Source organism: Schistocerca piceifrons, chromosome 6 (assembly GCF_021461385.2).
Source record: "Schistocerca piceifrons isolate TAMUIC-IGC-003096 chromosome 6, iqSchPice1.1, whole genome shotgun sequence".
Lineage (NCBI taxonomy): Eukaryota > Metazoa > Arthropoda > Insecta > Orthoptera > Acrididae > Schistocerca > Schistocerca piceifrons.
The window spans coordinates 496103820-496116611 of NC_060143.1; the positions used below are offsets into that span (position 1 = coordinate 496103820).

Sequence of the window (12792 nt, forward strand, 5' to 3'; positions counted from 1 at the left end):
TGCCTCAAAGAAAGTAAATGTATCAAAGTAGGCCTACATGAATAAACTGTCAGAACTTTACTGAGCTATAGAATTCATTTTATGTAAACAGCACACACTTCTCTAACAGGGAAAAGTCGGCTGTGGTGGCCGAACGGTTCTAGGCGCTACAGTCTGGAACCACACGACCGCTACGGTCGCAGGTTCGAATCCTGCCTCAGGCATGGATGTGTGTGATGTCCTTAGGTTAGTTAGGTTTAAGTAGTTCTAAGTTCTAGGGGACTGATGACCTCAGAAGTTAAGTCCCATAGTTCTCAGAGCCATTTGAACCATTTTCTAACAGGGAAAAGGAGGTAACCAGCTGAAAAACATCCCTGTCAGAGCACAAAAAGGCAAATATGCTCCTCTTTCACAGACAGAGAGGAAAGTGGGGAACCAGCTGCCTCAACTATTCTGCTTTCTTCATCAAAAATTTTGGCATGCAAACATATTTGCACTTTTTTGTGCTGAATGAGAGTAACAAGGAGACAGTGATGGTGGAAGAGAGAAAGAGGCAATGAAAGAGAAAGAGCGAGATTGATGAAGACAATAGCAGTGGAAGCTAAAGAGGGAGGAGATACAGTGGCAGTAAAAGAGATAGAGTAGTAGCAATGGGAGCAAAAGAGAGAGGAGGCAGTGGGAATGAAAAAGAGAGATAAGTGTGCCTAGACATCCTCTCCCCAGGCCTGTGAACTTTAACATGAAATAATTTGCCTACTTTCCGCCATCCTCTACACCCACAGGTTAAAGTTTAAACAGCAGACTGTAAGTGAGAAAGAAAGAGACAGAGGCAATGGGACAGAAAAATAATGGGATGAAGACAATGGCAGTGGGGCAGAGAGACAATGAAAGTGGCACAGAAAGAGACAACAGTAAAGGAGGGTAAAACAAAGGGATGAAGACAGTGATAGTGAAACAGACTGAACGAGGAAATTGCCAATAAGAGAAAAAAGTAGACAGTGGTAGAGAGAGACATATGTAGACAGTGGCAGTGAGAGGGAGATGCTGAGTATGACGGCTTCACTACAAAGAGAGTCCACCTGCTTAGCTGAGTGGTAAAGTGCTTGCCTCCCATGAAGTGGGCCCAGGTTCAATTCCCGGGTGGGTTGGAGATTTTCTCTGCTTGTGTACTTGGTGTTGTGTTGTACTCATCATCCTTTCATCCTCATCACCAGTACTGAAGCTGCCCAATGTTGCGCCGACTGAAATAAGACTCTCACTCGGCAGCCGAACTCCCCCCAGATGGGGTCTCCAGGCCAGCAATGCCATATGCTCATTTCATTTCACTACAAAGAGAGGCTGTGTAAAAGGATTTAGAATGTTCTGTGTTAAAAGAGTGTGAATATGTTTACATGCTAAAGTAATTCTGAGTTCTAGGGGACTGATGACCACAGCAGTTAAGTCCCGTAGTGCTCAGAGCCATTTTACTGAGTGTTAATATAGTGTTAAAGTTTCTTTTTGACTTTCAGTATACACTAGTTTGCTCCACTCCCCACAAATCCATGCCTCTACACTACCAAAGACTTTCAGTCACTAGTAGTTTGTGTCTGGCCACTGTTAACCTTAGAGATCAAACAGTACTATGTTTTTTAGTGCAGTAATAATCACTGTTAAGAGCTGTGTTTATTTTTCCATACTATATTCAGTTTTTTTGTGCTAAATCAGAGTTCAAGGAATTCATGGCCCATCATGGGAAATAAATTTGACCAGACCTTCAAAAAGGAAGCAAGTAGCATGCTTTCACAGATTCTCAGTACAAAGCTCAAAGTGTTGTAAGCAAACTTAGCAAATGCATGACAGAAGCAGGCTTTAGTTCCATTGAACCATTGCAGTCTATGTGTGTGGTAGGTTAATTATTGGCTATCCAACTACATTACCAATAAAACTATTCAGTTGTTGCTGCAGTTGGAACTGGCTAATGAGGTAAAACCAAAATCCGTAAAACTGCTTGGAATACACATTGTTCCAAACTTAACTGGCAACCCCATATCAACCAGGTCTGGAAGAGTTATGGAGGGTGTCCTATCTCATCTGGAAACTGTCTGATATAGTGAGTAACAAATATCTCAGAACAGCTTACTTTGGACTTTTTCAGTCTCATATATCTTATGGGCTGTTACTATGGGGCCACTCATGTCATGTCGGTGATGTCCTACTGATGCAGAAAAAGGTGCTATGAATAATGTGCAAGGTTGGTCCAAGGGAACATTGCCATCCCTTATTCATCAAAATGGAAATAATGACAGTAATAAATTTTTATATTTATGCATCACTGATATGTGCTAAAAAGAACGGAACAGAATTTAACACCAGAAAGACCATACACTTACATGACACCAGAAACAAAGAGGGTATTGACATTCCTAGACATAGGCTGACAAAAACAGGCTACTCTCACAAAGTGAACTGTTTGAAATTATTTAACAAATTACCACATACTGCACTCAAGACACCTTTCAATAATTTTAAAAGTAAACTGCACAAATGGTTAATAGACAATCCATACTACAGTCTCACAGAATTCATGGATACTTGTAACATAGAAATTGAATTTTGAGTCTATGATTCCAATACTGTTTATTGATTAATGTAGCATAAATAATTTGTACTTGTAATGTAAACACTCACAAATGTAGTAACTTCTTATGTATCTTGACATAATAGTAATGCCTATTTCACTGCATGTGCTTCCTGCCGCCATTGGTTAAGCAGCTGCCAGCAGAAAGTCGTATACTCCTAGCTCACTTGTTTGTTACATAGTTTAATTCTTAATTTCTTTGCATGTTTTTGGTATTTGCATTGTTTAATTCATAAATTTCGGGCGTATTATAGTATTTGAGAGTTGTAGCATCGCGTTTTAGTACCTGAATAGTGTAAACTCGCGTAGTCGTCTGTCTTCTGTTTTTGTTTTGAACGGCCAGTGTCGGTTGGTCACAGCCAGTGTGCTCCCTGCCGCCATTGGATAAGCAGCTGCCAGCAGAAAGTCGTATACTTCCAGCTCACTTATTTGTTACATAGCTTAATTCTTAATTTCTTTGCGTGTTTTTGGTACTTGCAGTGTTTAATTCATAAATTTCGGGCGTATTATAGTATTTGAGAGCTGTAGCATCGTGTTTTAGTACCTGAATAGTGTAAAAGCGCGTAGTCTCCTTCTGCCGCCGAGCAGTGTGTCAGCAGTGCGCAAGTAGCAGCATTACTGCATTTCCTAGCCAATCTTGTATTTTAATAACCATTTAAATTTTGTGTTGATTTGTTTGTGCTCTCTGTAGATTAGTTCAGACATTCTTTGCACAACAGTTTTTAGCATGGATAGGGACTGCAACTGCTGTGTTTGGATGCAGGCTGAGTTGGCATCCCTTCGTTCCCAGCTTCAGGCAGTGTTGACTTCGGTCACACAGCTTGAGGCTGTTGCCAATGGGCATCACTGTGGGGGTTCGGATGGAGGTTTGTCGGGGACGGCCAGCTCGTCCCACGCATCCCCCGATCGGACTACGACTATGGCTGCCCGGGATACTGCCCACATTGAGGCTGATCCCTCACCTGTGGTAGGGTGGGAGGTCGTCTCAAGGTGTGGCAGGGGGCGAAAGACATTCTGGAGGGCTGAACGGAAGGCCTCTCCAGTTTGTTTGACGAACCGGTTTCAGGCTCTGTCTCAGGCTGATACTGATCTTTGGCCCGACATGGCTGCTTGTCATGTTCCAGAGGTTGCCCCACAGTCTGCAAGATCGGGGCAGGCGCAGAGGGCGGGCTTACTGGTAGGTGGGAGCTCCAACATCAGGTGCGTAATGGGGCCCCTTAGAGATATGGCAGCAAGAGAGGGGGAGAAAACCAACGTGCACTCCGTGTGCATACCGGGGGGAGTCATTCCAGATGTGGAAAGGGTCCTTCCGGATGCCATGAAGGGTACAGGGTGCACCCATCTGCAGGTGGTCGCTCATGTCGGCACCAATGATGTGTGTCGCTATGGATTGGAGGAAATCCTCTCTGGCTTTGGGCGGCTATCTGATTTGGTGAAGACTGCCAGTCCCACTAGCAAGATGAAAGCAGAGCTCACCATCTGCAGCATCGTCGACAGGACTGACTGCGGACCTTTGGTACAGAGCCGAATGGAGGGTCTGAATCAGAGGCTGAGACGGTTCTGCGACCGTGTGGGCTGCAGATTCCTCGACTTGCACCATAGGGTGGTGGGGTTTCGGGTTCCGCTGGATAGGTCAGGAGTCCACTACACACAGCAAGTGGCTACACAGGTAGCAGGTGTTGTGTGGCATGGACTGGGCGTTTTTTTTTTTAGGTTAGATGGCCTCGGGCAAGTACAGAAACGGCAACAGCCTCAAAGGGTGCGGGGCAAAGTCAGGACATGCGGGGACCAAGCAGCAATCGGTATTGTAATTGTAAACTGCCGAAGCTGCATTGGTAAAGTACCGGAACTTCAAGCGCTGATAGAAAGCACCGAAGCTGAAATCGTTATAGGTACAGAAAGCTGGCTGAAGCCAGAGGTAAATTCTGCCAAAATTTTTACAAAGGCACAGACGGTGTTTAGAAAGGATAGATCGCATGCAACCAGTGGTGGCATGTTTGTCGCTGTTAGTAGTAGTTTATCCTGTAGTGAAGTAGAAGTGGATAGTTCCTGTGAATTATTATGGGTGGAGGTTACACTCAACAACCGAGCTAGGTTAATAATTGGCTCCATTTACTGACCTCCCGACTCAGCAGCATTAGTGGCAGAACAACTGAGAGAAAATTTGGAATACATTTCACCTAAATTTTCTCAGCATGTTATAGTCTTAGGTGGAGATTTCAATTTACCAGATGTAGACTGGGACACTGAGATATTTAGGATGGGTGGTAGGGACAGAGCATCGAGTGACATTATACTGAGTGCACTATCCGAAAATTACCTCGAGCAGTTAAACAGAGAACCGACTCGTGGAGATAACATCTTGGACCTACTAATAACAAACAGACCCAAACTTTTCGACTCTGTAAGTCCAGAACAGGGAATCAGTGATCATAAGGCCGTTGCAGCATCCCTGAATATGGAAGTTAATAGGAATATAAAAAAAGGGAGGAAGGTTTATCTGTTTAGCAAGAGTAATAGAAGGCAGATTTCAGACTACCTAACAGATCAAAACGAAAATTTCTGTTCTGACACTGACAATGCTGAGTGTTTATGGAAAAAGTTTAAGGCAATCGTAAAATGCGTTTTAGACAGGTAAAACTGTGAGGGACAGGAAAAACCCACCGTGGTTCACAACAAAGTCAGGAAACTACTGCGAAAGCAAAGAGAGCTTCACTCCAAGTTTAAACGCAGCCAAAACCTCTCAGACAAACAGATGCTAAACGATGTCAAAGTCAGCGTAAGGAGGGCTATGCGTGAAGTGTTCAGTGAATTTGAAAGTAAAATTCTATGTACCGACTTGACAGAAAATCCTAGGAAGTTCTGGTCTTATGTTAAATCAGTAAGTGGCTCAAAACAGCATATCCAGACACTCCGGGATGATGATGGCACTGAAACAGAGGATGACAAGCATAAAACTGAAATACTAAACACCTTTTTCCAAAGCTGTTTCACAAAGGAAGACCGTACTGCAGTTCCTTCTCTAAATCCTCGCACAAATTAAAAAATGGCTGACATCGAAATAAGTGTCCAAGGAATAGAAAAGCAGTCCACTGGACCTGACGGGATACCAATTCGATTCTACACAGAGTACGTGAAAGGAATTGCCCCCCTTCTAACAGCAATGTGCCGCAAGTCTCTAGAGGAGCGGAAGGTTCCAAATGATTGGAAAAGAGCACAGGTAGTCCCAGTCTTCAAGAAGGGTTGTCGAGCAGATGCGCAAAACTATAGAACTATATCTCTGACGTCGATCTGTTGTAGAATTTTAGAACATGTTTCTTGCTTGAGTATCATGGCATTTTTGGAAACCCAGAATATGCTCTGTAGGATTCAACATGGATTCCGGAAACAGCGATCGTGTGAGACCCAACTCGCTTTATTTGGTCATGAGACCCAGAAAATGTTAGATACAGGCTCCCAGGTAGATGCTATTTTCCTTGACTTCCGGAAGGCGTTTGATACAGTTCCGCACTGTCACCTGATAAACAAAGTAAGAGCCTATGGAATATCAGACCAGCTGTGTGGCTGGATTGAAGAGTTTTTAGCAAATAGAACACAGCATGTTGTTATCAATGGAGAGACGTCTACAGACATTAAAGTAACCTCTGGCGTGCCACAGGGGAGTGTTATGGGACCATTGCTTTTCACAATATATATAAATGACCTAGTAGATAGTGTCGGAAGTTCCATGCGGCTTTTCGCGGATGATGCTGTAGTATACAGAGAAGTTGCAGCATTAGAAAATTGTAGCGAAATGCAGGAAGATCTGCAGCGGATAGGCACTTGGTGCAGGGAGTGGCAACTGACCCTTAACATAGACAAATGTAATGTATTGCGAATACATAGAAGGAAGGATCCTTTATTGTATGATTATATGATAGCGGAACAAACACTGGTAGCAGTTACTTCTGTAAAATATCTGGGAGTATGCGTGCGGAAAGATTTGAAGTGGAATGATCATATAAAATTAATTGTTGGTAAGGCGTGTACCAGGTTGAGATTCATTGGGAGAGTCCTTAGAAAATGTAGTCCATCAACAAAGGAGGTGGCTTACAAAACACTCGTTGGACCTATACTTGAGTATTGCTCATCAGTGTGGGATCCGCGCCGGATCGGGTTGACGGAGGATATAGAGAGGATCCAAAGAAGAGCAGCACATTTCGTCACAGGGTTATTTGGTAACCGTGATAGCGTTACGAAGATGTTTAGCAAACTCAGGTGGGAGATTCTGCAAGAGAGGTGCTCTGCATCGCGGTGTAGCTTGCTGTCCAGGTTTCGAGAGGGTGCGTTTCTGGACGAGGTATCGAATATATTGCTTCCCCCCTACTTATACCTCCTGAGGAGATCACGAGTGTAAAATTAGAGAGATCTGAGCACACACGGAGGCTTTCAGACAGTTGTTCTTCCCGCGAACCATACGCGACTGGAACAGAAAAGGGAGGTAATGACGGTGGCACGTAAAGTGCCCTCCGCCACACACCGTTGGGTGGCTTGCGGAGTATAAATGTAGATATAGATGTAAATGAATGACAAATAAAAAATCTCAATCTGATAAAATGTCTTAGTTGTATAGCCACAGTTCACGATACTTTATTCTTCCTGACATATTGATACACTTAAATTTTTCCCAAAAATCTTACTCTGTCAGCTTTCGGTTTTAACCAGATTTCTGTACCTAGGGTAGGGTTTGTTTCACTGCTTTTTAGAAGTTCTTCAAACTCTGGTACTTTTTTTGTGAATGTTTTGATAGTTAAGCACTAGAATTTTAATAATCTCACCTGTGGGAAAAGGGGGGTGGGGGGGCATTCCTTTGAATCTTATGCTGTACTTCTGGATCTCCTACAGCTATTATTGTCTGAAATGGATGGAGACCTGTCCAACCAAAACAACTCTTTGTGCAATTCACACACGCTCAGCTACAAGGTTGCAGTCTCTGATGTGTAGTGCTCACCTGTCTCATTTAGGAGGACCCAACAGCTCTCAAACCTATGGTACAAGTCCAGGAAGTAACAGAACCTTTGAAGTCTCTGGTGCAAGCCTTCTACTTGACTCAAAACCAGGCAGTCATGATCTATTCTGGGGTCATTGCTGTAGATTGTGAGCTTCATGATACTCTATGAGCAAGACTGGTATTCTCAGACTTCTCCGTCAGTCACTTGGATGATTTAAATATGACCTTGGAGCCCATATCACAGGCATCATTTGTCTGAGTGTGGACCACAAGTTACAGATTGTCACACTATGTTGCCTCAGTGGCTGTAAGAAAAGCCTCTTCAACATGCTGAAATAGGACCCAAGGCATACACACTCAGTGCATGTGGTGTTCTTTCCCAGCCCCTGGTGCCATTTTCTGGAGGCGTACCATTATTTGCTGTTTGTTTGAACTGCTGATGATTAATAGATCCATACCCTTTTGTGTCTGGCTCCCTTTGACCCAGTACTCAGCATATTTCCCAACAGGTGAAGTGTCTCACTGGCTCTGTTCCAGTTTCAATGGAAGACAGTACCTCAGACTTGTTGGGTAGGAGGATGACTGTAATGTCCTGAGTCCTCCCTGGTCCATGTTCCTTCTGTATAGGATGCCTAGACTCACTATTGACATGCCACTCACAGTCAAGTGGATGAGTAATGACAGATGCGTATTTTCTGCAAAAGAGATGGTTTCCACAGGGGAGGATAGTACTTGAGGTATCTTTTGTATCTCTGGTATGTGAATTTTGGTAGCTCTCCCAGTATACAATTTGCAACAGCTACCAATCACTTGACAGTAATCAGGGTGATTTCCAGCTGCTTACAAACAGCAACAAATTCACCTGAGAACAATATACACAGTGGGGCTGTGTTGTAAGTGGTGCAACATTTTAAACAGTAAACAGTTAACTTTAAACCAAGCATGTAATTTCTCTTTGAATTTATGGGTCTGGAAGCCTTTCAGAACTAAAGTGCTTAACAACCAAACAAGATACATTTTAACACAACAGACAAACTTGGTACAAAATTGACTGTTTCTTCAAAATATTTTTCAGGTTATGTCACAAAGAAATTTGACAACAGCATTAATTTACAATAAATTCAGACAATATAAATTCTTCTTAAATGAGAAAACTAATGTGACATAATATATTACTTATTTGCACTAAGTGTAAATCACAAATTCCAATTTACTATGACATGGTTATGTTCAACACTCTCAAGTTATGAAAATTAAGGGACTAGAAAGTTCTGTCATCTACAAGAAAAGTAGCAATGTCTTTCATAAAGTCACATGACTAGCAATAATTTACTGCAAATGGAACTCAGCACTTAAAGATGTAAGCAAATGTTTTCCTTGAAAAATTCGATTGTAAATGAGTACATTTTAAAGTACCATACTAAGTATAACCAAGGAACCAGCAGTTTCTTTCAAACTTTGTTTCTGATTTACTCAATTAAATTTAGATGGCATTAGCTTGAAGAGCATTAAGCAGTACAGTGATAGTGTACTGCTAATACAGCACACACATTAGGTTTCTTCGATTTGCCTGTATTTTGCTGTTTTTTTTATATCATGACTCGCTCCACATCCCTGAAGATTCTCCTTCTTGATAGGCTCTGCTGAACATGATGAATGATTGATTGAATAAATGAATTGCAATAGAAATAATATTGAAATTATATGCAATGATCAAACAGTATGGAGCAATTCTTCTGTATGTCAGTTTTTTTCCCCAATGAAATCAGGCTCAAAATTATGTTTTACAACTGTACAAGTTGTTTATATTTCACACACGAAATTTTGAACAACTTTACTAACATGTACTGGGTGAATGGATATACAAACATTTGCTATGTGCTAATAGCTTAGAGGGACACCACGACATATTAACATCACTGACTATTGACTTTGGTCTCATACATGTGATCTTTAGAACTGTAGGTGTGCTTTAGTTGATCCTCTGGCAGTGTCTTGTAAGGATGTGGTCTTGTACTGTGGTTATTCATGTAATAAGGAGTGTGGCTATCTCATATTGGGACACGTTATTCATCTGCCACCCTGGTCTTGTCTTGGAGTAGGACATCACGTAAGTGACCCATGATGACTGCATACTGATTTACTATCATGCCAATTTGGATACTATGTATCAACAATGCAGACATTGTTCAACCAAAGTGTACTGTAATTCGCAAGACAAGACTGACTTCAGGGGTGTTGGGGTGTACCGTGCTCCACAATCAACTCTTCAGCAAATCACATTCAACAAATGTGAAAGTGACACTCATCAGTGAAGTGCTCTGATAGCAGACAATAACATCAAACAATGACAGTCTTTGGACATTCCTACCACACTCCCCACAGTGCTTTGAACATTGCAGAATATTTGTCTCTCATACCCTTACAGATGTCACCCTGCCAATCGGCATGACCAACTACTGATGCCCCCTCCACCCACTTTGGTGGACATCCCAAAAATCTCACTTGGACCAACCCAATGTCTGGTTCACAATAGTTTAAAGCATCCTTGCCACATATGGAACCACTAGCATTGGTGCCAAATTTGTTACGATGCTCAGTCACTTAGGAGAGCTTTCTGATGTGATAAGTGACATAATTTTCACAGATAACAAATACATTGCAGCAAAATTGGCTCTTTTGCAATACCTCTCATGGATTCTGGAAGAGCAACTACAGCAAGTTATTTATAATCAACAAGTGGGAATAGGACTCCATCACAGCTCTGGTGTAGGATATGCACACTAGCTGATTATCAACTGATTCTGAGCAACATGCTTTGGACCTCATGGATGGACAAACTTAAATCAAAACTGCAACTCGTCAGTATCACCTATGAACATGGATCACCGGATAACAGGCTCTAACTAGCTGACAGAATTTTTGCTGCACTCCAACAGTGACAACACATCACTACCATTGACAATAATACCACCGCACGTGGACTGCAGCACCAGCCTCAGTATGCCTGCTCACTTGCTGCAGCTGAGCCAGCCTACACTAACCAGGCTCTGTCAATTGCGAGGTCAGGCCCCAGCCTAGAACAGCGACCTTCACACAAACACCACAACCTCCCACACACATCTAGAATTCACATTTCTCACACAGTAATGCCCATGCGGGACTGACTTTGCTGGTTTCTCACGCAGTCTGGCAATACAACGTGTAACTGTCGCCCACCTTGTGACTACCCAAAGGAGACCCATGGTCCTTAGAGGCAATCTGTACCATGTAGACTATTCAAGTCACCAAATCTCACACTGTGGTAATGAATCATCTCCTATGGCACCACCATAGAATGGTAGCAGACTTTACATCCTTGACCCCTCACACTAACAATATTACATCATCCATTCAGTCTCAAACGTATGTACCACAACTCCGGTCCTTCCTCTTACATCACAGAGCTGTTCTACTACACAGTTCCATGGAGAAAGTGACTTGCACACTGGGTTTGCATCTTAAAGATGTGATCACATGTCACTTCCTCATCACAGATGTCAGTGAACTTGTACATGGTGCTGATTTCCTTTACCATTTAAAATGACAACTGGATTTGGTTAGTGGTACAGTGATTCACTGAGACAGAGGCCACTCCACTGCCAGTGTCACTAGCCATGTCCTTCTGGCAGCACAGCACACCCTCACCACGTCTTCTTTGGATGGCACACTGTGCTGCACTTTGATGGATGATCATCAACATTAGCTACAAGACTGCATCACATCACTCATCCAACTACTCCACTTTGAGACACATCTTGATTCCTTACAACTACAGTAGAAAAATGATGCCATACGACGAGCGATCCACAAGATATTAGAGGAACTCACCGCAGTACTGTGCCATCTACAAATTTACCAGACACAACAGTAATGTCTACTCACCCATGATCACTTTGTTGCACCATGTAAGCTGATTTGACACAGCAATGACAGTTGTCAAAGAAGCACCTCTATCGACACAACTTTCACTAATCAACAAGATCAGTAACATGCCTTCTGCTCATGAGCTTCCCACTGAAACTCTGTGCACTTCTGCACCTCCAGTCTCTCCACAAGCATTGTTTATGCAGTATGCTACCACAAACAGAGCAGTACACAAGATTACCTTCATTCCAGGCCTTTCTGTCCACCAAAGACAGTGCAGGTTACCACTGGACAAGCTACATGCAATTACGGCAGCAGTCAATGAACTCTTAAAAGTGGGAGTTGTGAGACATCTGAACAGTTCCTGGGCTCCAGTCACTAACTTAATGCCCAAGAAAGACTGGACTGTACATTTATGTGGAGACCACATGGCCCTTAATACTCACATGTTAATCGACAGCTAAATGTGGTGCTACAGAAGAATGCTGAAGATTAGATGGGTAGATCACATAACTAATGAGGAGGTATTGAATAGGATTGGGGAAAAGAGAAGTTTGTGGCACAACTTGACTAGAAGAAGGGATTGGTTGGTAGGACATGTTCTGAGGCATCAAGAGATCACCAGTTTAGTATTGGAGGGCAACGTGGAGGGTAAAAATCGTAGAGGGAGACCAAGAGATGAATACACTAAGCAGATTCAAAAGGATGTAGGTTGCAGTAGGTACCGGGAGATGAAGAAGCTTGCAGGGAGAGCTGCATCAAACCAGTCTCAGGACTGAAGGCCACAACAACAACAACAATCGACAGCTACTGGATACAAAACATTTAAGATTTCACCCACTACCTCTTGAGAACTTAAATTTTAGTGTCCTTGACTGTAAGCAAGCAAACCTGCAGGTATTCATGAGTGCAGAAGACATTCACAAGAACATGATTATCATGCCTTTTAGGTTGTTTCAGTTTCTATTTATGCCATACTACCTCAAAATGTGCCTGAAACCTGTCAACAGTTTATTGATGGTATTTTGTTCACGCACTCTTTCTGCTAAGCCTATCAAAAGGTCATCTTCACTTTTTACCCAGACAAGAACACACACAAATTATATCTTAAACAAGTTTTTGACACGATTAACAAAAACAATACCAGCTTCAACAAACTGAAGTCATCTTTCTTACATACGCCATCAGTGCTGCAGACGTTCATCTTATAACTCAGCAAGCTGAATTCATCCACCATCTGCCATCTGCCACCACCTCCAGCAGGAAGGACCAGGTGTATAGCAACCACATTGATTTTTCT

The 12792-nt window shown here is 42.6% G+C and overlaps 1 protein-coding gene across 1 annotated transcript in view; it reads right to left on the reverse strand.

Moving 5' to 3' along the window:
- Positions 1-11514, reverse strand: part of LOC124803421 — a 93373-nt gene extending 81859 nt beyond the window's left edge. Inside the window, exon 1 of the mRNA XM_047264604.1 lies at positions 11511-11514. Within this exon, the coding sequence (XP_047120560.1) occupies positions 11511-11514 (4 nt within the window). The remainder of the gene's footprint in view (positions 1-11510) is intronic.
- Between the last annotated feature and the right edge of the window lie 1278 nt (positions 11515-12792).